Consider the following 26,835-nt stretch of genomic DNA (forward strand, 5'->3'; position numbering starts at 1 on the left):
GCACAGCAGGTGGCTGGATGTGTCCTCAGCCTTGCAAAAAGCTAGGCATTTGGGATAAGTATCTGTTGATCACCTACCATAGGGCCTACAATGAAGTTGATGATCACAAAATATTTGTTGGATAATTTCTGCCTGTTTAACAAATTTTCCACAACCTTTGAGACCTCCAAAACTTATGTAGGACAAATTGTGTTTTTATTTGACTCTAGGCTCTTGGTCCAGTGGGATTTATGAAAAGTGCAATCTCTTTGTCTGAGGATGAAGAATGGAAGAGGATGCGAACATTGTTGTCCCCTACTTTCACTAGCGGAAAGCTCAAGGAGGTAAGAAAAGAAGACATTCAATTAGAAAGTAAGGAATACATCTGGGAGCAGGTAGGAAATACAATCACAGTCCATCTCTAAGGGAAAGTCTGCAGAATTTGAGCTTCATAAAAATGGCCTTTTTAATGTCCTATAAGAGACATGATAAGATTTGTTATTACAAATCACTGCTCCATGCTTGTGAGAGCTACATCATTCTAGGACTTGATTCTCAGATTTAACTTCAGGTGGTGTTGTATTTTGTGTGTAGATGTTCTCCATCATTGGCCAATATGGAGATGTGTTGGTGAAGAACGTGAGGAAGGAGGCCGAGAAAGGCAAGCCTATCAACTTGAAAGAGTAAGTAGGAGTGCAGCTGCTGGGATTCCAGCTCTGTCATGACATTTTCCAGCTGCTGCCACAGAGCCAACTGCCACTGTTGAGTCACTCCAGTGAAGCAGCTGAAGTATGCGTGTGGTGTTACAACTCCAGTGGGCCAGCCAAGAAGAGGTAGTTCACCTAAAAAGCAGGACAGTCAGAAGAGAAAGGGTCTCCTTTAGTGTATATGAGGCAGGATTAATTTATCTGCTTAACTGTCACCTTGGATATTCTGGAAGACAACAATACATGATTGGAAAAAAAATGTACCAAATCTTTGAGTGTAAAGGGTATGTATGGTGGGAGGGGAAGGTACTTGGTACATATTGATGGGCACTGGGTGGAATAAGAACATTAATATGTGGAACTTGGAACAACTTAAGACCCTTCTTGATTTTGTTGAGGATATTAGCAAAACACTGAATATTAATTCTCATGACCAGCTGTTCTTCTTTCAATCTCGAAAAAGAGAAGGTCCTGCTCATGTAATGGAATGGTGATACTATATGTGTGTGTGTGTATATATAAGTGGTTGTGTGTGTGTGTGTGTGTACACACATGCATACATGTATAATATACATAAAATAAAAAATATTTATTTTTTCCCAACTTGGGATATTTTAAATTATGCAGGATGAACAGATGTACTTTGGGATTGTCCTAGGAAAACTATTGGCATGTGGTCACTTAGCTATGGAATCCCCTAAATCAATTTTGGTGTGGCTTAATATATATCTTTAAAGTATAAACATTCTTAGTTCTTACATTTTCCAAAAATGAATGAGTCCTCAGGACAATCTCAGATTGATGAAGATGAGACAGAGTGGGTCTTTCAGGACACTTAGCCAGGGTGTAGAGAAGAAGGGATTGTGGTTCTGGCAGCGCAGAACAGGGTGTTGGTGTTCTGTAATGTGCTGAAGAGGAATCAGCTCTGAGCACAGATACTGTGGCGAGAGAAGATCCAGATCAGTTTCACAGCTCGTGGCTCCATGAGGAAGAGTTAATTATCCTACCATTTGTCCTGCTCAGACACAGTACTTATCCACCTTCTGCTGCCCATACTAAAAACATGCTACTGCAATTTGTCCAACTTCGGGTCTCTATCCCTCCGTGACTGAGCTCCTTGAGCTCGCAGGTGTGTCTAACATGTCCCAGTGTCCCCATCATCCCTAGCACAGGGCCAGCTGCATCATTGGCACCTCACAAGCACCTCATGAGTGAGTGTGATGGCACCTAGACTCTTCAGATGATGCAGAAGATGGTTTTGAATGTGTGGTTTTTCTCTTGTCTGGACACTGGAATCTACGTGCACTTTTTGCTGCATGTGTTGGATTAAGATAGTGAAGAGGTGGTGATTTTAATTACACATGTTTTTTCTTTCTCTCACAGCATCTTTGGGGCCTACAGCATGGATGTGATTACCAGCACATCGTTTGGAGTGAACATTGATTCCCTCAACAACCCACAGGATCCCTTCGTGGAAAATACTAAGAAGCTCTTAAAATTTGATTTCCTTGATCCATTATTCTTCTCAATAAGTACGTTCAGTACTAGTTTTCTTTTTTCCTTCCTTCCTCTTTTTCCCTTTCTTCCTTCCTCCCTCACTTCTTCTCTTCCTACCTTTCTACATGAATTTTACTGAGATATAACTTCATCTAACATATATGTCCCGCTTTTTAAAATGTACAGTTCAGTTTTACAGCCTGAGTGTTCATCATCCAAGGAATGGATAATGAAAATGTGGTATGTATATACCGTGGAATCTTATTTAGCTGTAAAAATGGAAAGACATTCTGTATTTGGACAACATGGATGGATCCCAAGGGCATTATAATAAATGAAATGAATCAGAGAAAGACAAATACTGTATGACCTCAATTACATGTGGAATAAAAAAACAGTACAAGAAACCAAGTCCTACAAAAAAGGAGATCAGATTTGTGGTTATCAGAGGCAGGGGTTGTGGGGTGGTACTTGAATGAAGGTGACCAAAGTTGTATACTTTCAGTTATAAGATAGATGAGAACTGGACTGTAAACACAATGTGGGGACTATAGTTAGCTCTGCTGTCTGATGTGTTTGTAGATTGCCAAGAGAGTAGACTGTAGAAGTTCTCATCATAATGGCAGAAAATTTTGTTTTTTATAACTATATGAGATGATGGATGTTAACTAATCTTATTGTAATCATTTTTATATATGTATGTCAAGTGTATGCAGTACACCTTATCAGAAACAGTGCTGTATGTCTGTTATGATTCAAGGAATCTGAAAATTCTGCTTAGTGCCTTCAAAGATATGAGCAACTTTTGCTGCAGTCAATGGTTGGAATATTGTTGCCAACACAGAAATTCTGTACTTTATTGTTTTACTATCACTACCCACTTCTCTTAGCCCGAAGCAACCACTACTCTACTTTCTGTCTTGACAGATTAACCTCTTCTGGACTCTTCATACAGATAGAATCATATAACGTGTGATCTTTCTGGCTGCCTTCCTTCATTAGCATAATGTTTTCAAGTTTCATCCATGTTGCACCATCCATCAGAACTTTCTTTTTTTTTTTTTTCCATGAAGGAGGTGCTGCTCCATTTATTTTAGGTCTTTTTTTCCCAATTTATTTATTTTCAGAAAAACAGTATTCATTATTTTTTCACCACACCCAGTGCTCTATGCAAGCCATGCCCTCTATAATACCCACCACCTGGTACCCCAACCTCCCACCCCCCCGCCACTTCAAACCCCTCAGATTGTTTTTCAGAGTCCATAGTCTCTCATGGTTCACCTGCCCTTCCAATTTACCCAAATTTCCTTCTCCTCTCTAACGCCCCTTGTCCTCCATGCTATTTGTTATGCTCCACAAATAAGTGAAACCATATGATAATTGACTCTCTCTGCTTGACTTATTTAACTCAGCATAATCTCTTCCAGTCCCGTCCATGTTGCTACAAAAGTTGGGTATTCATCCTTTCTGATGGAGGCATCATACTCCATAGTGTATATGGACCACATCTTCCTTATCCATTCATCTGTTGAAGGGCATCTTGGTTCTTTCCATAGTTTGGCGACCGTGGCCATTGCTGCTATAAACATTGGGGTACAGATGGCCCTTCTTTTCACGACATCTGTATCTTTGGGGTAAATACCTAGTAGTGCAATGGCTGGGTCATAGGGTAGCTCTATTTTTAACTTTTTGAGGAACCCCGTACTGTTTTCTAGAGTGGCTATACCAGCTTGCATTCCCACCAACAGTGTAGGAGGAGGGCTCCCCTTTCTCCACATCCTCACTAACATTTGTTGTTTCGTGCCTTGTTAATTTTTGCCATTCTAACTGGTGTAACATGGTATCTCATTGTTTTTTGGGTGTTGAGTTTGAGAAGTTCTTCTTAAAGATTTTGTTTACTTATTTGAAACACACACAGAGAGAGTGAGCTTACAAGCAGGGAGATCAGGAGAGGGAGAAGCAGGCTTCCCTACTGAGCAGGGAGCCCAATGCTGGGCTCCATCCTAGGATCCTGGGATCATGACCTGAGTGGAAGGCAGATGCTTCATCTACTGAGCTACCCAAGTGCCCAAGTTTGAGAAGTTTTTTTTTCTTTTAAAGATTTTATTTATCAGAGAGAGAGAGAGCGAGCAAGAGAGAGAGCATAAGAGGAGGGTGGGTCAGAGGGAGAAGCAGACTCCCTGCTGAGCAGGGAGCCTGATACAGCACTCCATCCTAGGACTCCCGGATCATGACCTAAGTTAACCAACTGAGCCAACCACCAAGGAGCCAGAGAAGATTTTTTTTAGGTCTTAGATACCAGCTCTTTATCTGTAATGTCATTTGCAAATATCTTCTTTAGATAAATGTACATTCAAATTCTTGCCCATTTATAGTTCAGTTATTCATCTGTTTTTGAGTTGTAAGAGTTGTCTGTGTCTTCTAGATAAAAGACCCTTATCAGATATGTAATTTGCAGATTTTTTCTCCCATTCTGTAGGTGTCTTTTCACTTTCTTCATAGTGTTCTTTGTAGCACAAAATTTTTAATATTTATGATATATAATTTGTGTAGTTTTCTTTTTATCATCTGTGATTTTAATGTTATATTTAAGAATTTATTGTAAAATCTGAGGTCATGTGACATATCCCAGTACCATTTATTGAAGATTATTTATTTCATTGGTTGGTATTGGAAACCTTATCAAAATTCAGTTGACCATAAATACATGGGTATAATTTTAGATTCCAAATTCAATTCCATTGATCTCTTTATGCCTGGACCACACTGTCTTGATTTTTATAACTGTGTGGTAAGTTTTGAAGCTGGAAGTTGGAGCTCTACAATTTTATTCCTTTTTTTTCAAGGTTGTTTTGGCCATTCTGAGTCCCTTACCTTCCATATAAATTTTTTAATTTATTTTTTATTCATTTTCAGCATAACAGTATTCATTATTTTTTCACCACACCCAGTGCTCCATGCAATCCGTGCCCTCTCTAATACCCACCACCTGGTACTCCAACCTCCCACCTCCCCGCCACTTCAAACCCCTCAGATTGTTTTTCAGAGTCTATAGTCTCTCATGGTTCACCTGCCCTTCCAATTTCCCCCAACTCCCTTCTCCTCTCTAACTCCCCATGTCCTCCATGCTATTTGGAAACCATATGATGATTGACTCTCTCTGCTTTACTTATTTCACTCAGCATAATCTCTTCCAGTCCCATCCACGTTGCTACAAAAGTTGGGTATTCATCCTTTCTGATGGAGGCATAATACTCCATAGTGTATATGGACCACATCTTCCTTATCTATTCGTCCGTTGAAGGGCATCTTGGTTCTTTCCACAGTTTGGTGACCGTGGCCATTGCTGCTATAAACATTGGGGTACAGATGGCCCTTCTTTTCATGACATCTGTATCTTTGGGGTAAATCCCCAGTAGTGCAATGGCAGGGTCATAGGGAAGTTCTATTTTTAATTTCTTGAGGAATCTCCACATTGTTCTCCAAAGAGGCTGCACCAACTTGCATTCCCACCAACAGTGTAAGAGGGTTCCCCTTTCTCCACATCCCCTCCAACACATGTTGTTTCCTGTCTTGCTAATTTTAGCCATTCTAACTGGTATAAGGTGATATCTCAATGTGGTTTTATTCGAATCTCCCTGATGGCTAGTGATGATGAAAATTTTTTCCTGTGTCTGATAGCCATTTGTATGTCTTGATTGGAGAAGTGTCTGTTCATATCTTCTGCCCATTTTTTCCAATTTATTTATTTTCAGAAAAACAGTATTCATTATTTTTTCACCACACCCAGTGCTCCATGCAGTCCGTGCCCTCTATAATACCCACCACCTGGTACCCCAACCTCCCACCCCACCACCACTTCCAACCCCTCAGATTGTTTTTCAGAGTCCATAGTCTCTCGTGGTTCACCTCCCGTTCCAATTTCCCTCAACTCCCTTCTCCTCTCCATCTCCCCTTGTCCTCCATGCTATTTGTTATACTCCACAAATAAGTGAAACCATATGATGATTGACTCTCTCTGCTTGACTTATTTCACTCAGCATAATCTCTTCCAGTCCCGTCCATGTTGTTACAAAAGTTGGGTATTCATCCTTTCTGGTGGAGGCATAATACTCCATATTGTATATGGACCACATCTTCCTTATCCATTCATCCGTTGAAGGGCATCTTGGTTCTTTCCATAGTTTGGCGACCATGGCCATTGCTGCTATAAACATTGGGGTATAGATGGCCCTTCTTTTCATGACATCTGTATCTTTGGGGTAAATACCTAGGAGTTCTGCCCATTTTTTGATATGCTTGTCTGTTTTGTGTGTGTTGCGTTTGATGAGTTCATTATAGATTCTGGACATTAACCTTTTGTCTGTACTGTCATTTGCAAATATCTTCTCCCATTCCGTGGGTTGCCTCTTTGTTTTTTTTTTTTTTTTACTGTTTCCTTTGCTGTGCAGAAGCTTTTGATTTTGATGAAGCCCCAAAAGTTTATTTTTGCTTTTGTTTCCTTTGCCTTTGGAGACATATCTTGAAAGAAGTTGCTGTGGCTGATATCAAAGAAATTACTGCCTATGTTCTCCTCTAGGATTCTGATGGATTCCTGTCTCACATTGAGGTCTTTTATCCATTTTGAGTTGATCTTTGTGTACGGTGTAAGAGAATGGTCGAGTTTCATTCTTCTACATATAGCTGTCCAGTTTTCCCAGCACCATTTATTGAAGAGACTGTTTTTTTCCACTGTATATTTTTCCCTGTTTTGTCGAAGATTAATTGACCATAGAGATGAGGGTCCATATCTGGGCTCTCTACTCTGTTCCACTGGTCTATGTGTCTGTTTTTATGCCAGTACCGAAAATCTTCCTACCTATTCTATTTTTTTGAAGAATTTGTGCAAAATTAGTGTTGACTGCATTTTAAATATTTGCGAGAACTCACCTGAGAAACCATCTGGAGCTGAACTTCTTTTTGTCAGTAGTTTCTTCACTACTAACTCTGTCTTTTTGTCTTTCAGATTGCCTGTGTGTGTGTGTCATTTTATGTCACTTTATAGTTTATCTTTTTCTAGGAATTTTCCCATTTTGTCTAATTTATTGGCATTCAGTTTCGTAGTATTCCCTGCAGTCTTTTTTTAAAAAAAGATTATTTATTTATTTATTCAACAGACAGAGATCACATGTAGACAGAGAGGCAGGCAGAGAGAGAGGAGGAAGCAGGCTCCCTGCTGAGCAAAGAGACCAACGTGGGGTTGGGATACAGGACCCCAGGACCCTGGGAGCATGACTTGAGCCAAAAGCAGAGGCTTTAACCCACTGAGCCACCCAGCCGCACCACCTCTATAGTCCTTTTTATTTTTGTAATGTCAGCAGTAATCTCATCTTTCACTTCTGATGGCAGTAATTAGAATGTATTCTCCTTTTTCCTTGGTTGTTAGCTAAAGGTCTTTTGAAAGAATCAGCTTTGCTTTCTTTGAATTTTCTCTTGTTTTTTAGTCTCTAATTCCTACGTTTCTGCTCTTGTCTGTATTATATGCTTCCTTCTGCTTGCTTTTAGTTTAGTGTGCTCTTTTATTTTTGGCACGTTTTTGACAGAAAGCTGGGTCATTGATTTGGAATCTTGGTTCTTTTTAAAGGTAGGCATATGTAATGATAAATTTCTTTCTGGTCATTGCTTTTGATACATCCCATAAGTTTTGGTGTGTGGTTTCCTCATGCATATATTCTCCAAGTAATTCTAAAATGCCCATTAGATTTCTTCTTTGCTGACTGGCTGTATAAGAATGTATTGTGTAATTTTCACAGATTCGTGGGTTTTCCATGTTATTTGTGTTTTTGTTTTCTAGTTTTACTCCATTGTTGTTGAAGGGCATACTATGTATTATTCCATCCTGACACAGTTTCTTAAATGGTGTGATATATTAAAGTAGCATATTATGGTCTTGTGTTTCCAAAGAGGCTCTAGTCCAAAAATAAAAGGCTAAGAGATCCAAGAATGTAATCCTGTTCCTTTGGTCACTCCATAGATGTGGCAGGAGACACTGATCTGACTGCTCTAATGGTGCCCTGTGTGTGTGACTTGCTGTGGCTTAGCCATTAGCTCGAAAGTTTGAATAAATGTCATAGAGGGAATAACCATGAATGATGGTGTCTTTTAATCCTCTTTTAATCCCCTAGACCAAATTATAATTGCTCTAGGGAAATTTTGCATTTTAATTGATATTTCCATTTTTTTTCTTATAGCACTGTTTCCATTCCTTACTCCAGTTTTTGAAATGTTAAATATATGGCTATTTCCAAAAAGAGTTACTGATTTTTTCAAGAAATCTGTAGAACGGATGAAGGAAAGTCGCCTCAAAGATAACCAAAAGGTAAATCCAGTGGTGGTTCTATGTGCATGTTAACTTTTGATCTTTTATTGAGCTGTATGCATCTGATATGTACACTACTAAGTATGTTTTTATGGTAAACAGAGAACTCTAGAGTTTAGGGCAAGAGACTTCTAACGTTTTAGAGACAACGAAGAAGGTGGAGGTCAGGAGAGGAGATAAGAAGATGATGGGGCGCCTGGGTGGCTCAGTGGGTTAAGCCGCTGCCTTCGGCTCAGGTCATGATCTCAGGGTCCTGGGATCGAGTCCCGCATCAGGCTCTCTGCTCAGCGGGGAGCCTGCTTCCTCCTCTCTCTCTGCCTGCCTCTCTGCCTACTTGTAATCTCTCTCTGTCAAATAAATAAATAAAATCTTTAAAAAAAATAAAAAAAATTTAAAAAAAAAGAAGATGAGTCAGAGAGTGTTTAAAATTTAAGAATAAGTATGCCAATGAGTATGTCAGTGCATAAACTTTGGTGAGAGAAAAGCTATCACTTCCCTTCAATAAATGGTCAAAGCATACAAATTACTGTGTAAAATCATTTTCCTGGTAGTATAATTTTGCCATATATTACATTGGTGAAGGATCCCTTCAATTCTAAGTGTCTTTTCTTACATGTTCTCTGGTAGATGGTCCCCTCAGGTGCCTGGTTATGTTAAATTTGAGGCGGTCATAGTCTGGAATGAGCAGGTGTCTTCTTTGGGCACTGAGGCTGCAAGCTGGCCAGGTAGGGTTAGCCTTTCTTAGGCCTGGTGGCCAGCACTAGGGTGTATGTATATAGGACAGAGAGATAGGACTGGTACTCCAGGATATCTCTGTAAATTTTGCAGAGTTCTGAGAGGGTGGGACATTAGAAGATGCTGACACAGAAGCTTCTGTGGACTCTGGGTATAAAGGAGCCATAGTCTCAGGAGAAAGTTAGGCTCTGCACCCCTGTTTATTTCTGACTTCACAAGTGACTTTCTGTCATTGAAATATCTCTTTCTGTGTCCAGCACCGAGTGGACTTTCTTCAGCTGATGATTAACTCCCAGAATTCCAAAGAAATGGACACCCATAAAGGTAAGCCAGGAGAGCTTCAAAGGGCACTTGATGGGGCATCTCAGAGACAGGAGATGGTTCTGAGATACGGAGGAAGATTTTTAGCAGATGGAATATCAGAAAATCGAAGGAAGACACATGTTCAGATACAAATGGTAGCCAGAGCATTTTCAAGAACACAGCCACAGTTTGTTCAAAGCTCAAAGGGTAATGATAGTCAAGGATGGTATTTGACAAAAACCATTATTACTATGATGGTTGCAAGTGATGACTTCCTTCTTCCACCATTTCTTCTACATTTGGAGTGATAGTCCATTCTTAGGGTGAGATTTCCATTCATCATCATTATTGTATTTGCTTATTTATTTTTTATTTTTATTTTTTAAATCATGTCCAGTTAGCCAGCATAGAGTATATCATGAGTTTTTATGCAGTATTCAACAGTTCATTGTGTATAATATCCAGTATTCTGTATTTGTCTATTTATAAATGTCAGTATGATCTCATATATTAATTACTTATTTAGTCTCTTATATAATTTTTTTTGTTTGACCATATTTGCTATATTTTGTTTGTGATTTTTTTCATCCATATTCATGATAATTATTTGTACTCTTTTCCTTTAAAAATTTTTTTTTAAAATTTATTTTCAGCACAACAGTATTCATTGTTTTTGTACCACACCCAGTGCTCCATGCAATCCGTGCCCTCTCTAATACCCACCACCTGGTACCCCGACCTCCCACCCCCTGCCCCTTCAAAACCCTCAGATTGTTTTTCAGAGTCCATAGTCTCTCATGGTTCACCTCCCCTTCCAATTTCCCCCAACTCCCTTCTCCTATCTCCCCATGTCCTCCATGCTATTTGTTATGCTCCACAAATAAGTGAAACCATATGAGAATTGACTCTCTCTGCTTGACTTATTTCATTCAGCATAATCTCTTCCAGTCCCGTCCATGTTGCCACAAAAGTTGGGTATTCGTCTTTTCTGATGGAGGCATAATACTTCATAGTGTATATGGACCACATCTTCCTTTTATTTAGATTGTTAATTTTCTCAGATTTGTCTCTGTAAGTCCTTTCATTTGGGCTCTTGTGTTTTTTTTCCTTTCAACTTCTTTTTTTATGTTTTCAGTAGACTTTATTTATTTTAAAAGATTTAATTAATTTATTTGTTAGTGAGAGAGATAACACAGGAGAGGGAGAGGCAGACAGAAAGAGAAGCAGGCTTCCTACTGAGCAAGGAGACTAATACAGGACTTGATCCCAGGACCCTGGGATGATGACCTGAGCCGAAGGCAGACACTTAACTGACTGAGCCACAGGCATCCCAATAGACATTACGTATTTTTAAAAAACATTTTATTTATTTATTTGAGAGAGAGAGAGAGTGAGAGAGAGAATGAGAGGAGAGATGGTCAAAAGGAGAAGCAGACTCCCCATGGAGCTTGGAGCCCAATGTGGGACTTGATCCCAGGACTCTGGGATCATGACCTGAGCCAAAGGCAGTTGCTTAACCATCTGAGCCATCAGGCGGCCCTAGACTTTAATTTTTATAACAGTTTTAGGTTCACTGCAAAATTGAGTGAAAGACACAGTGATTTTTCCCATATTCCCCCTGCCCCACTTACAAGCCCCCTCTATCAAAATCACCCACCATGTGGTAATTTTGTTATAGTCAATGTCCATACATTGACACATTATTACCACCCCAAATCCATAGTTTACATTACAGTTCACCCTTGGTGTTGTATATACTATGGGTTTAGACATATGTATAGTGATGTATAGCCACCATTATAGCACACAGAGTATTCTCTATCTTTTTGCCATATTATTTCCTGAGCATTTCCTTGCATTCTGGTGTGGGACATTCCAGTTCCTCTTTTGTTTCCCTTGATGAGCCTTGGAATTAGCCATTTTCTCCAGGAAGCTCTGTTTTCTTTTAGTGAGAATGGTATTTAGAAACCAGAATCTGAGGTCTAGGAGTGTTTGTTGCTATGAGGGTTACTTTGCTTCCATTTCCTCTCAGCGGGTCAAGCCCAGAATATCAACTATATTTACACAGGACTAATCAATATAAGTATTTCTTTTTTTCCTTTTTAAAAAATATTTTATTTATTTATTTGACAGACAGAGATCACAAGTAGGCAGAGAGGCAGGCAGAGATGGGGGGGGGAAGCAGGCTCCCTGCTGAGCAGAGACCCTGATGTAGGGCTGGATCCTAGGACCCTGAGATCATGACCTGAGCCAAATGCAGAGGCTTAACCCACCCAGGGGCCCAAGATAAATATTTCTATATTCATAACCAGTGATCTAATATGGTCTCTGCATCTGAAAGAGAAAAGGAGGCTTGATGTATAGTGATTTCAATGACAGAAATACTCCCATTGTGGTTAATTTCAAGATATGTATGGTTTGACAGTCATTTCACAAAAATTTATTTATTTGACAGAGAGAGAGATCACAGGTAGGCAGAGAGTCAGGCAGAGCGAGAAGGGGAAGCAGGCTCCCCGCTGAGCAGAGAGCCCGATGAGAGGCTCGATCCCAGGACACTGAGATCATGACCTGAGTCGAAGGCAGTGGCTTAATCCACTGAGTGCCCCCAATTCTTGGATTTATATAACAGTTTATTCTAGAGAAAAATGATGGATTTACTCTTTCACATCACTAATATCTGTATATGTGTATCTATTACTATGTCTACTTCTATTCTTTTTAAAAGAATTAAAAAAAAAGTTTTATTTATTTATTTGACATGGAGAGAAAGACAGTGAGAGAGAGAACACAAGCAGGAGGAATGGGAGAGGGAGAAACCGACTTCCTGCTGAGCAGGGAGGCTGATGTAGGGCTTGATCTCAGCACCCTGGATAATGATATGAACCAAGGCAGACTGAGCCACCCAGGTGCCCTTGTATTGTTCTATTCTCTCTCTCTCTCTCTCTCTAGTTCTACTACTTCCTATGATGAAGGAAATACTCTATATATGCTTGGTTCTGTATATAACCTCTACACACATGTGACCTTTGAGCACTTGACATGTGGCTAGTGTCACTGAAGATCTGAATCTTATATTGGATTTAATATAACTAAGTAAAATTTAAACAAAAATAGCCACATCTGGCAAGTGGCTGCCTTATCGGACAGAACAGCTCTAATCTTTGATTATCATGGGGTTCTTGGTAATCGAGGCTAGAATTTGATAGTTGAATTTATCCACAGCATCATCACAGAATTGTGACTGGGAAATCAGAATTCTATAGATCTTTTATACACTCTTTGTGTTACTCTTGGTTATGAATTACATGTTTGTGGTGGGTGCCATTTCAGAGCTCTAAGTATCTAAATATCCTGATACAGTTCTGATGAAAGAAATTAGAGCATGACCATGCTGAGTTCCTGCCAGGAGAAAATCAAAGGAGATGCCAACTTATATTCAGAGTTGGGCCATTCAGTAAGGAAGGTGACATTCAAGCTGTGATTAAATAGGCATTGCTAATTCCATTCACTGGATACAGTTTGTCTCTTTCTCGCTAGCTAATACCCTGCTATTGACACCTTTATTCTGCTCCTTCAATGGTATGAATTATCCTAGTTTAGTTACCACTCTTCTTGCTTTGTCTGTGTCGTGATTTCTGTACATACTGGAGGTCATCCACTTGAGAAGTTGTATGCCAGGTCTTCTATTAGTGGAGACCTCAGAAAGGTATAAGCTGTGCTTCTCAAGATTGGTTGTGCACACAGATCACCACATCTCATGAAAGGTCAGATTTTGATTTGATTGTTCTAGGGCGATGTTTGAGATTCTGCATTTCTAATAAGCTCCCAGATGCTGCAGATCCCACATTTGGAGCAGCAAGAGTCTATCTGTAGCCCAATTATGTTCTCTTAAGTTCCCACAAATATGATTAGATGAAAGATCATTCATTTTTCCTGACAATACCTTCCTGACTAAACCTTAACATTGCAAACTCTCTAAAGAAATTTATGTTCTGTTTTAGCTGGAAGGACTTAAATTGGCCTGGGGGAGAATTCTATCCCATGTGACTTAGGAGTGAAGTCCTTTTGGGATTCTCCAAAGGACATACTGATAACTCTGTGTACATTAGACAAAATGTCATTTCCTGAAATCACCTATCTGTGTTGGTGGGAAAGGTGGCACGAGAGGAGTGGATAGTCAAGAATAGTATAGGCCTAATGGCTAGTGATGATGAACATTTTTTCATGTGTCTGATAGCCATTTGTATGTCTTTTTTAAAAATCATTTTTAAAATTTATTTTCAGCGTAACAGTATTCATTGTTTTTGTACCACACCCAGTGCTCCATGCAATCTGTGCCCTCTATAATACCCACCACCTGGTACCCCAACCTCCCACCCCCCACCACTACAAACCCCTCAGAATGTTTTTCAGAGTCCATAGTCTCTCACGGTTCACCTCCCCTTCCAATTTCCCTCAACTCCCTTCTCCTCTCCATCTCCCCATGTCCTCCATGTTATTTGTTATGCTCCACAAAGAAGTGAAACCATATGAGAATTGACTCTCTCTGCTTGACTGATTTCACTCAGCATAATCTCTTCCAGTCCTGTCCATGTTGCTACAAAAGCTGGGTATTCGTCCTTTCTGATGGAGGCATAATACTCCATAGTGTATATGGACCACATTTTCCTTATCCATTCGTCCGTTGAAGGGCATCTTGGTTCTTTTCACAGCTGGGAGACCGTGGCCATTGCTGCTATAAACATTGGGGTACAGATGGCCCTTCTTTTCACTACATCTGTATCTTTGGGGTAAATACCTAGTAGTGCAATCGCAGGGTCATAGGGAAGTTCTTTTTTTTTAAATTTCTTGAGGAATCTCCACACTGTTCTCCAAAGTGACTGCACCAACCTGCGTTCCCACCAACAGTGTAAGAGGGTTCCCCTTTCTCCACATCGCCTCCAACACATGTTGTTTCCTGTCTTGCTAATTTTGGCCATTCTAACTGGTGTAAGGTGGTATCTCAGTGTGGTTTTGATTTGAATCTCCCTGATGGCTAGTGATGATGAACATTTTTTCATGTGTCTGATAGCCATTTGTATGTCTTCATTGTTCATTGGAGAAGTGTCTGTTCATATCTTCTGCCCATTTTTTGATATGATTATCTGTTTTGTGTGTGTTGAGCTTGAGAAGTTCTTTATAGATCCTGGATATCAGCCTTCTGTCTGTACTATCATTTGCAAATATCTTCTCCCATTCTGTGGGTTGCCTCTTTGTTTTCCTGACTGTTTCCTTTGCTGTGCAGAAGCTTTTGATCTTGATGAAGTCCCCAAAGTTCATTTTCGCGTTTGTTTCCTTTGCCTTTGGAGACATATCTTGAAAGAAGTTGCTGTGGCTGATATCATAGAGATTACTGCCTATGTTCTCCTCTAGGATTCTGATGGATTCCTGTTTCACATTGAGGTCTTTCATCCATTTTGAGTTTATCTTTGTGTATGGTGTAAGAGAATGGTCGAGTTTCATTCTTCTACTTATAGCTGTCCAATTTTCCCAGCACCATTTGTTGAGGAGACTGGCTTTTTCCCACTGTATATTTTTTCCTGCTTTGTCGAAGACTAGCCATTAGGGAGATTCAAATTAAAACCACATTGAGATACCATCTTGCACCAGTTAGAGTGGCCAAAATTAACAAGACAGGAAACAACGTGTGTTGGAGAGAATGTGGAAAAAGGGGAACCCTCTTACACTGTTGGTGGGAATGCAAGTTAGTGCAGCCACTTTGGAGAACAGTGTGGAGATTCCTCAAGAAATTACAAATACAGCTTCCCTATGACCCTGCAATTGCACTACTGGGAATTTACCCCAAAGATACAGATGTAGTGAAAAGAAGGGCCACCTGTACCCCAATGTTTATAGCAGCAATGGCCACAGTCGCCCAGCTGTGGAAAGAACCAAGATGCCCTTCAACGGATGAATGGATAAGGAAAATGTGGTCCATATACACTATGGAGTATTATGCCTCCATCAGAAAGGATGAATACCCAACTTTTGTAGCAACATGGGCGGGACTGGAAGAGATTATGCTGAGTGAAATAAGTCAAGCAGAGAGAGTCAATTATCATATGGTTTCACTTATTTGCGGAGCATAACAAATAACATGGAGGACATGGGGAGATGGAGAGGAGAAGGGAGTTGAGGGAAATTGGAAGGGGAGGTGAACCATGAGAGACTATGGACTCTGAAAAACAATCTGAGGGTTTTGAAGAGGCAGGGGGTGGGAGGTTGGGGTACCAGGTGGTGGGTATTAGAAAGGGCACAGATTGCATGGAGCACTGGGTGTGGTGCAATGAAAATGAATACTGTTACCTGAAAAGAAATAAAAAAATAAAATAAATAATAATAGTATAGGCCATGGGAATAACCAGGTCAAGACAACTTCTGGCTTTTCTGGCTCTGTAAGATAGACATCAGAGTGCAAACCACTGTGAGTTTGACTCTGGGTTGCTTTTAAATTTTCCCCCAAGGGAATTGTGAGTTTCAAATAGATTTCTCATCATCTAAAATGTGGTATTTTATATTCATCTGTTTCGGTTCAAATGTCTCTATTCTTTTAGCTCTGTCTGATCTGGAACTTGTGGCCCAATCTATTATCTTTATTTTTGCTGGCTACGAGGCCACTAGCACTTCTCTTTCCTTCCTTGTGTATGAACTGGCCACTCACCCTGATGTCCAGCAGAAGCTGCAGGAGGAGATTGATGCGACTTTCCCCAAGAAGGTGAGTGGGTCCTACTGAGGAGGGAGTCAGAATAGGTTTGGTTATATCTCAGTAACAGATTAGCTCTCAAATTGAGTGGGTTTTCATAAAAAGGTTTACTTCTAACTCACGTTTGCATGTCCAGCATGGGGTGAGTCTCTGCTTCATATAGTTGTTTGGTGGTACTGGGGAAAGAGGCTACACTTTCTTATACCTGTATTATCTGGAACTTGGGGACTAATTGTTGGCTGGGGAATAAGGAACTAAACAGAGCTGCCTAAACAGGAGCTCCCAGCTTACGAAGAGACCTGGCCTCCGGGGGCTGGAGTACCTTATTGGGAAAAGAGTGAAACCCCAGACCAACAATGAGGAGACCTTTCCAGCAACAGAGGGTGGGGCTGAGATCTGATCCCCTTCACAATATTCCCTAGAACTGAAATTGTGTTCCCACAGTCGGTGGCATCCAGTCCTACCTCTCTCTTGTCCTATTTGTGTTGAAAGGAACTAGTGTCTCCCCCAATTATGGTTTTTATGTAATATAGTGTTTCTCTCTAAATACTGTAAATATAATTGAAAAGATAGAAAGCAGGATATTTCCACTAGAAGAGTTTATGTGGAAGAGGAGATATTTTCTGTTGTATGTTCTTCTTCTATGGTGTGGGTGTGTGACCTCTGTTTTGAAAGGAAATGGTGACTTCAGTATACTTCACTGATGACTAAGGGTCATAGGGAAGGAGAAATAAAATAAGATAAAAATAGGGAGGGAGACAAACTATAACTCTTAAGTATAGGAAACAAACTGGGGGTTTCTGGAAGGGAGTGGATGGGAGGCTGGGGTAAGTGGGTGATGGGCATTAAGGGGGGGCACCTGATGTAATGAGCACTGGGTATTATATGCAACTAATGAGTTATTAAATTCTACACCTGAAACTCATAGTACACCAAATGTTAACTAAATTAAATTTAAATAAAAACTAAAAAAAAAAACATTAAGTGTCACAGTCTTAGTCTCTTTTGTTCACAATAGGAAGAAAAATCACTACCTAGGAAGGATTTCAGACCCTGTTTAGGGGATTGTCCCAGCCATCTCCCGTTGTCATTACTATTGCCCACATGTCAGTGGGCCACTGAGCAGGTCAAATGGCATGGTAGATATGAAAACGTCCATAAATGCCCTTTACCAAAATACATGATTCTTAGGTGTTCCTAACACTTCAATAATAATGTATAGATGAGTTGAATGTTGATTCCAAATCTTAATGTATCAAAATCTGTTTTTTTCCTTCCAGGCACCACCCACTTATGATACCCTTGTACAGATGGAGTATCTGGACATGGTGGTGAATGAAACTCTCAGATTATACCCAATCGGTGGTAGACTTGAGAGGGTTTGTAAGAAAGATGTGGAAATCAGTGGTGTGTTTATACCCAAAGGGACAGTGGTGATGGTGCCAGTCTTTACTCTTCACCGAGACCAAGATCTCTGGCCAGAGCCTGAGAAATTCTGCCCTGAAAGGTACAGAAAACCCTGGAATGGGGAACCCATCCTCATTTTGGGGAATATTCTGATATTTCCTTCATATAGATGAGAAGCATGTGGTTGACAATTATTTATTTCTATATCTTTTTGTATTTAGAAGTATTTTTTATTACAAGATGATCATTGTCAAAATTTTGCAAAGCCTAGTTGGGAAAAAAGAAGATTAATGTCATTACCAGTCACATAAATCATTATTAATCATATGATATATGTTCTTGTGGATATTTTTCTATGCATATAGATTAATAAAAGTTAGTATGGCATTATATATATACGTATATATGTGTATGTTTGTGTATATATATATATATATATATATATATATATATATATATATACTTTTTTAAAATTTAAATTTTTTTTAGCGTTCAAGATTCACTGTTTATGCACCACACCAGTGCTTCATGCAATATGTGTCCTCCTTAATACCCTCCACCTGGCTCACCTAATCCCCCACCCATGTCCCCTCCCAAACTCTCAGTTTGTTTCTCAGAGTCCACAGTCTCCCATGGTTCATCTCCCCCTCAGATTTTCCCAGTTCACTTTTCCTTTCCTTTTCAAAATGTCCTCCATCCTATTCCTTGTGCTCCACAAGTAAGCAAAACCATATAATTGACTTTCTGTGCTTGACTTATTTCACTCAGCATAATCTCCACCAGTCCTGTCCATGTTGATACAAAAGTTGGGTATTCATCTTTTCTGATGGAGGTATAATATTTCATTGTATATAGGGACCATATCTTCATAAAATCTTCTTTATGAAGATATGGTCTCTAGCAATATGTAGAGGAATGAAGCTCGACCATTCTCTTACACCGTACACAAAGATAAACTCAAAATGGATGAAAGACCTCAACGTGAGTCAGGAATCCATTAGAATCCTAGAGGAGAACATAGGCAGTAACATCTTCAACATCAGCTACAGCAACTTCTTTCAAGATATGTCTCCAAAGGCAAAGGAAACAAACGCGAAAATGAACTTTGGGGACTTCATCAAGATCAAAAGCTTCTGCACAGCAAAGGAAACAGTCAAGAAAACAAAGAGGCAACCCACGGAATGGGAGAAGATATTTGCAAATGACAGTACAGACAGAAGGTTGATATCCAGGATCTATAAAGAACTTCTCAAGCTCAACACACACAAAACAGATAATCATATCAAAAAATGGGCAGAAGATATGAACAGACACTTCTCCAACGAAGACATACAAATGGCTATCAGACACAGGAAAAAATGTTCATCATCACTAGCCATCAGGGAAATTCAAATCAAAACCACATTGAGATACCACCATCCACCAGTTAGAGTGGCCAAAATTAGAAAGATAGGAAACAACATGTGTTGGAGAGGATGTGGAAAAAGGGGAACCCTCTTCCACTGTTGGTGGGAATGCAAGTTGGTGCAGCCTCTTTGGAGAACAGTGTGGAGATTCCTTAAGAAATTACAAATAGAGCTTCCCTATGACCCTGCAATTGAACTCTTGGGTATTTACCCCAAAGATACAGATGTAGTGAAAAGAAGGGCCATCTGTACCCCAATGTTTATAGCAGCAATGGCCACGGTTGCCAAACTGTTGAAAGAACCAAGATGCCCTTCAGTTGATGAATGGATAAGGAAGATGTGGTCCATATACACTATGGAGTATTATGCCTCCACCAGAAAGGATGAATACCCAACTTTTGTAGCAACATGGATGGGACTGGAAGAGATTATGCTGAGTGAAATAAGTCAAGCAGAGAGAGTCAATTCTCATATGGTTTCACTTATTTGTGGAGCATAACAAATAGCATGGAGGACATGAGGAGATGGAGAGGAGAAGGGAGTTGAGGGAAATTGGAAGGGGAGGTGAACCATGAGAGACTGTGGACTCTGAAAAACAATCTGACGGTTTTGAAGGGGCAGGGTGTAGGAGGTTTGGGGAGCCAGGTGGTGGGTATTATAGAGGGCACGTATTGCATGGAGCACTGGGTGTGGTACAAAAACAATACTGTTATGCTGAAAATAAAGAAAAAAATTAAAAAAACCCACAATGAATTCTGTTATGCTGAAAATAAATAAATAAATAAATAAATAAATAAATAAATAAATAAAATGATACGGTCCCTGTATACAATGACATTATATTTTTTAGCTACTTAATGTAACAGTAAGCTATAAACAACATACCATATTTGTGTTTGTGATTATGCATATACCATAATATACAATACCGTTATCCTTTGTAAGACAATGGGGCTTTTTTTCCTTTAAGTTTTCTGCTTCCTCTAGCTGTCTAAATTTACTCCTCACATTCTCACATTCCATCTTTGCAACCCTGGGCCCCCGTTTCTGCTAGCTGTAGTGGGAGAGCAGCAGCTGTGGAGCTGAGAGTTCATGTCCCTGACAGGAGGAACAACCTCAGGAGGACATAGGCACACAGGCCTGTGCCAAAGGCTGTGGTCCTGTGCTAGCTTCCACCTCTCTCAGCATCTGGGATTCATGCAGAGCAAGCTCATCTGCTCTCTAGCTGTCTGAGACATTGTCCTTGAGGGGTCTTAAGCTTTTTCTTCTGATGACTCAGAGCATTATCTGGCTTTGGGTGCATCTTGAATTCTGCTGCAGTCCATGCTTTCCTGTTTTTTGTATTGGTGAGCAAAATTTGGATGAACGTTTTAGGGATTTAGATGTTTAGCCCCTGCCTCTAAGCTCCTTGATGGCAGAGCCCTTGTCCTGTTGCATGGCATCCCTAGTGCTAGCAATGCATCTGCACATTCCTCCTGAAAGATCTCAAAATGGCCAAGTCATATGTTTTCTATACCAGGACACCTGATGGTTCCCAGAAGCTCAGCAGTTCCCTCTCCTGTAGCTTCTCTAATGGAAACCAGGGAACACTACTGGTACTTGTCTGTGATTCATTCAGTCATGAGAGGAAGTTCTTATCTATGTGTGTCAGGGACTATGCCAGACAGTATGCAATCCATGTATTAAAAATGCGTATTATGGATAATTTTATTAAGGATTTTATTTATTTGATGGGCACCTGGGTGGCTCAGTTGTTAAGCAGCTGCCTTCAGCTTGGGTCATGATCTTAGGGTCCTGGGATCGAACCTCAGATTGGGCTCCCTGCTCAGCGAGAAGCCTGATTCTCCCTCTCTCTCTCCCCCTGCTTGTGTTCCCTTGCTCACTCTGTCTCTCTCTCTGTCCAATAAATAAATAAAATTTTTAAAAAATAAAAATCTTTAAAAAATACAAAATAATAAAAATAATAAAGAAAAATCTTTAATAATAAAGAAATAAATATTTAATAATAAAGAAAATAATAAAGAAAAATCTTTTAAAAATAAAATCTTTTTTAAAGATTTTATTTATTTAAGTGAGAGAGACGGAGAAAGAGCACAAGTGGGGGAAGGGGCAGAGCAAGAGGGAGAAGCAGGCTCCCCACTGAGCACGGAGCCCAACATGGGGCTTAATCCCAGGACCCTGGGATTATGACCTGGGCTGAAGGCAGACGTTTAACCAACTGACTAACCCAGGTGCCCCTATTGTGGAGAATTTTGACACCTGCACTAGCATATTGTATAGATACAAGTCTATGAAATACTTTACACGAAACTACCTGGGCTGAAGGCAGACGTTTAACCAACTGACTAACCCAGGTGCCCCTATTGTGGAGAATTTTGACACCTGCACTAGCATATTGTATAGATACAAGTCTATGAAATACTTTACACGAAACAATCTGTGCCCATCACCTGCCCAACAAACACTAACCCATGTCAGCTTCCCCATCCATGCACTATTATAATTCCTTATCTGTTTTCTGTTTACATTAAAGCATATCATCAGTTAATATTCTAGTAGCTTCTCTATAATATAGTGAGTTTTAAATAGTACCTCACCACAATGCCATTATCACTTTTCATTGATATAAATACAGAGGAATAAATTTTGAATAAATTGTAGGTCTAACCTTTAAGGTGTTTATAGCTTTGTGGGACAGATAGACCAAAGCTCAGTAATTAGAGTGATTATTCATAATTGTGAATATGATTATAGTGGAGTCGTATCACATGCCTAGGTAAATCATCTGAAAATTGGTTGGGGTGGTCCTAGCAGGAGAGTAAGGAGGTAAAGGGAAAAAACAACAATGTAAACCATGGGAGGCATTTGTCCTGCTTCCTTTTTCCATGGATATATGACCAACATCAGTCAGTGGAGGCAAGATCCTACATTTCCTTCAATCAGTTTCATTTCTTGCTTGTCTTTCAGCTGGTGAACATCTCACTACCCTGAATATAATTCTAGTGTTTAAGATAAATCTTTTCAAAAGCATTCCTCCCATCTCTTCAACAAGACTGAATGACCCCATAGAGGAAGGGGTATACAGCAACCTGTAGCTTATAATTGTCACAGCAGAGTAGCGTAGCAGGACTTCTGTAACCAGCCCATCAAATTTCCTATGTACCCCTGGTTGAGAACCCCAAATATATAACTCTTGTGGTTTTTATGTTTCCTAACTTGTTTCCAACTTGTATTGTGGAACCAGGTTCAGTAAGAAGAACAAGGACAGCATAAATCCTTATACTTACCTGCCTTTTGGAACTGGACCCCGAAACTGCATTGGGATGAGGTTTGCGATCTTGAACATGAAACTTGCCCTTGTCAGAGTCCTGCAGAACTTCTCCTTCAAACCTTGTAAAGAAACACAGGTCAGAGAGAGCACTTTCTGTAAAAAGAATGTTTTATTGTATTTTTTTTAAACTAAGGGATATGGAATAGAGGTGTGTGTGTGTGTGTGTGTGTGTGTGTGTGTGTGTTTGTGTGTGTGTACTCATTCATGCCTAGTAATTTGTTCTATCAGCCAGAGAATCTATTTGAAGACTTCTGTGATGTTCAAGGGCCCTTCCGTTCCTGAGTGCTGTCCATGTGACCCAACCATAAGGGTCACATGGACAGTACAGTTCATGTGACATCATTATACACAGACTGATGACCTTGAGCAATATTTTAAATTTCTTTTTAGTCCACTGAAAGGAAGGAACCAAGTTGTGCACAGCCATGACTTGCAGTGATAACCATGATGTGACTTTTTTTTTTAAAGATTTTATTTATTTATTTGAGGGAGAATGAGTGAGAGAGAGCATGAGAGAGGAGAAGGTCAGAGGGAGAAGCAGACTCCCCAAGGAGCTAGGAGCCCGATGTGGGACTCGATCCTGGAAGTCCAGGATCATGACCTGAGCCGAAGGCAGTTGCCCAATCAACTGAGTCACACAGGCGCCCCCATGATGTGACTTTTGAACAATGCTCTTCTCCACCACAACTTACAGACTTATAGACACCTCTAGACTTACAGACACAACTTATAGACACTCTGGTGACCGAGGTTCTCAAACCCTCATTGTACATGGGAATCAGTGGGTTTGCGAAAAATCCTGATGCCCAGGTCATCTCAGAAACTCTAATCTAATTCACCCAGAGTGTGGCTTTAAAGGTACCCTTGTGATTCTCAAGGGCAAGCAAGGTTGAGGATCTGGTGTGAAGCATGTCTGCCTGATGTGAAGGACTCCCAGGGTCCAGGCCATCCTGGGTACGTGGCTCCACCTTCTTCAAGCCTGGCTCAGCCAGGCTCTGCTTCCTTCCCATCCCAATCTGTCATCATGAATGGATGTTTCAATGAGAGAGCGTGTTTAGCAGTGTGGATGTCCATACAACAAAATATGGAATAAACACTCAGGAGTCAACATATAAAAAATTAACTCAGACACTTTTCAAAATTTTTTGCCATAATGGCTAAGAATCTCTTTTAAATTTTAAAGACTCATCCTCTTTCCTTAAAATTAAAATAAAAGAAGAACACCAGCCAACATGAATCTGTCTCCAGCCTGGTACAGAGTAACAATAGATCTTCTGTTGAATGAGTGATGGCTGAATGCTTTCATGCTCCAGTCTTGACAGCTTACAGAGTATTTTTAAAGAATCAGAGATAGATAAATCTAATAATAGTATTTATATGTTTGTAATACATCATTGTCCTTCATGTATCTTGCCTTCTTTGCTTCTGTTGTTCGTGGGATTTCATTTGTTGGTTCTCATATGCTTGTTTAACTGTTGCAGATTCCCATGAAATTAAATATTCAAGGGTTACTTCAACCAGAAAAACCCATTGTTCTCAAGGTTGAGCCAAGAGATGGCAGTGTGAGTGGAGCCTGACTTTCCCTATGGACTTCCCCTTTGTTCTTCAAGAAGCTGTATCCCAGATCACCAGAGACCTCAATTTCCTTTGTGAGTAAAACCCAGAAATGAAGATGGCCTGCATCTATAGCCTGTGACAGATGACTAGGGCTTCCATACCTTCATTTAGCCTTTTTGGTGTCTGTATAGAGCATTCTGTATTGTGGAGAGGGAAGGAGGTGACCAATAAGTGCCAGAGATATAGACTCAGCCTGTCTTGTTCACACAGACTACCCCCAGTTAGTACCATCTGTTCCCCTGATCAAGAATAAAACTTTCTCAATAATTTTATCAGCCTACTTTAATGAAAATAAGACTTATTGTCATGACTATGGTAGTAATATATCTATCACATGTCTTATTTTGAACATGCTGCATTAAATATCACACTGAGCAAGTCAATCAACATCACTTTCAAAACTCTGAGCTGATAGATTTGTGCACATTAAAGGGGGATCCATAGAACAATGAGTGAGAGCCAGTGACTGAATGTTTTGATCATTATAGTTGCTGGGTGGGTGGAGCTCATTCATAACTCCAGTGTGGTATATTAAGATAAGTGAGAGTAAATCCATTGTGACTTTGCCCATTGGTCAGAAGGTCTATTCACAATTGAATTCTACAGGTTTTGGAGCACATGTTTTTTGTAACTCTCAATTGAGGCACTTAGTATCATATGATTAGTTTTCATCTCATCTGCTCTGATGTTCTGGTAGGCAGAGGACATGCTTTCTCTTTGTGTTCTAGCCTCAGCTCCCAACTGTCCTGACAGAATGAACGTTGAATCAGATGTGGTTGATTGGCTGGTTGACTTGGCAGGAAGGCTAAAAGCATTTGTCCATTTCAGTTGGTATGAGGAGCTGCATAGCATTCTTCCTATTTCTTCCCTCCCCTCCAACCCCATCTATCTCCTCTCCTGGCCTCTTCCTTTGCCTTTCCTTTATGGATAATTCAGTCCTAATGCCATCGGTAGGGCACATCCAGGTGGGCAGCCCCACACTGGGTGTCAAAGGCACAGAATAGAGTCACAGTGACTCTAAGTTAGTGACTGAGTGGGGTGGGGAGGGTGTATACATGGAAAAGGAAGCTGGCATGGGTGTGGGAGCCCAAGCTAGATGAGAGGGGTGCCCACACAACGGGTTGGTCTGAAGGAGCCCTTGGAGCCCAAGTACAGTATGGAGAACCCAAGTAGCATGGTGGGGGTGATACATGAGTGTTAAGGGATAGAGTGAGGGTTAGTTACATAATGCGGAATTGATCAAATAAGTAAATATATTACCACTAAATGGTGTCAGGACTTTCTCACTGTTGGAGAAGGGAGTCACTGATTTGGAAAGAGAGAAAGCCAAATGAAGCCTGTGTATTCAGAGACGGGAAGTGAGTGTGTCAATGTAATGTTGTGCTTTCCTATGGATAGATGATAGATTGGTAGAGAGATAGAAATGTGTGTGTGTGTCTGTGTGTGTGCCAGAACACATATCCCCTACCCCTCTCCATGGACAGTATTAGAAACCGTCACGTGGTAAGGGCAAAGAGCATACCTACTGCCCAGATCTTGGCTCCCAAATGTCATTTTCCACTGAAGGGAACTAGGGCTTTTCAGAGAAATGACTGATTCCAGAATGGGAGAGAACATGATGAGCTAGGAGCATCTTGTGCTCCGCAATGATGGGTACATGTTCATAGGACACAGAGCAAACATGTGGAGTCTCATCCACCCCTCAAGCATGATTTGGGCATCATGATAACTAACGACAGGAAGAGATTATAGCCCATTGAATAAAACTGGACACTCGAGTACACACAGGTGGACAGAAATGTAGGAACAGATTACAATTGATGAGGACACCCACAGTTTCAAAGTACTACAGCTCAGACACCCACGAGTTCTTGAAGAAAGAGCATCTCACAGAGCAGAGACCCAGCAGACCAGTGAGCATCATCAGGAACAGGAGGAAGGGATGGAGCATCACCAGAGAGGTTGCTGTGAGAGGAACCCAGCGTCCCCTCTCGGATATACTTGCCAAGGAGGCAAACCTGAAAAGAAATCCCCTGAATTGTGAGACAGACCTGAATAAAGGAATATCTACCCCTAATTTGTAACTGGTGTGTAATCTTCTACAATGTAATGGCCCTGAAAGCAATAAAAAAGCAATACAAAAGAAAGCACAAGCCAGGATTGGAGTCACTGGCCCCCAACCCCACCTCACAACAAACAACTGTGGATCAACCTATCCCAGGAAGGGGACCTTTCAAGAGTCTGTCTGAAATTTCCTGATGTGCACTAGTGAGTCATCTGCGAGATAGAAACCCTGCAAGTCCATCCCTCAGAATGAAGGTGTCCTGTCCTGAAGCAATGCTTCCTTTTCCCTCTGTGCTCTTCCTGCCCCACTCTGCTCCCTAGAAAACCCTGCATTTGTACACATCCTGGGAGCATCTGTCGAGTTGGCAGGTGGGATGGTGTCTGTGCATGAATTGCTTAACAAAGCCGATTAGATGTTCAACTTGCTTGCTGGATTTTTTTTTTTCCCACAAAAACCAGAGACAAAGTAAGGAAATGTTCCAGACTGAACAAAAGAGACTAAAGAAGGGTGATATGTAACTTCAGTGTGTGAGCAGTGTCCTTCTGCTATGAAGGGCATTATGGGGCTGTTAGGGAAATTGAAAGATCTGACTGTTATTTGCAAAATTGTCAGCTTCTAATTCCTGACTTTCATAGATTACAGGGGATTATGAAATACCGTGTCAGCAATTACTCTGAGATATATCAGG

At 40.5% G+C, this 26,835-nt stretch overlaps 1 protein-coding gene across 1 annotated transcript in view; it reads left to right on the forward strand.

The window, feature by feature from the left end:
- The window catches only part of LOC122895359 (cytochrome P450 3A12), a 57,817-nt gene that overhangs the window by 18,681 nt on the left and 12,301 nt on the right, over window positions 1-26,835 (forward strand). Inside the window, exons 5-13 of the mRNA XM_044232710.1 lie at window positions 210-323; window positions 574-662; window positions 2,070-2,218; window positions 8,414-8,541; window positions 9,534-9,600; window positions 16,173-16,333; window positions 17,602-17,828; window positions 22,379-22,541; window positions 23,947-24,114. Of these exons, the coding sequence (XP_044088645.1) occupies window positions 210-323; window positions 574-662; window positions 2,070-2,218; window positions 8,414-8,541; window positions 9,534-9,600; window positions 16,173-16,333; window positions 17,602-17,828; window positions 22,379-22,541; window positions 23,947-24,042 (1,194 nt within the window). The 3' untranslated portion in view covers window positions 24,043-24,114. The remainder of the gene's footprint in view (window positions 1-209; window positions 324-573; window positions 663-2,069; window positions 2,219-8,413; window positions 8,542-9,533; window positions 9,601-16,172; window positions 16,334-17,601; window positions 17,829-22,378; window positions 22,542-23,946; window positions 24,115-26,835) is intronic.

This window comes from Neovison vison, chromosome 14 (assembly GCF_020171115.1).
Source record: "Neovison vison isolate M4711 chromosome 14, ASM_NN_V1, whole genome shotgun sequence".
Classification (NCBI taxonomy): Eukaryota; Metazoa; Chordata; class Mammalia; order Carnivora; family Mustelidae; genus Neogale; species Neogale vison.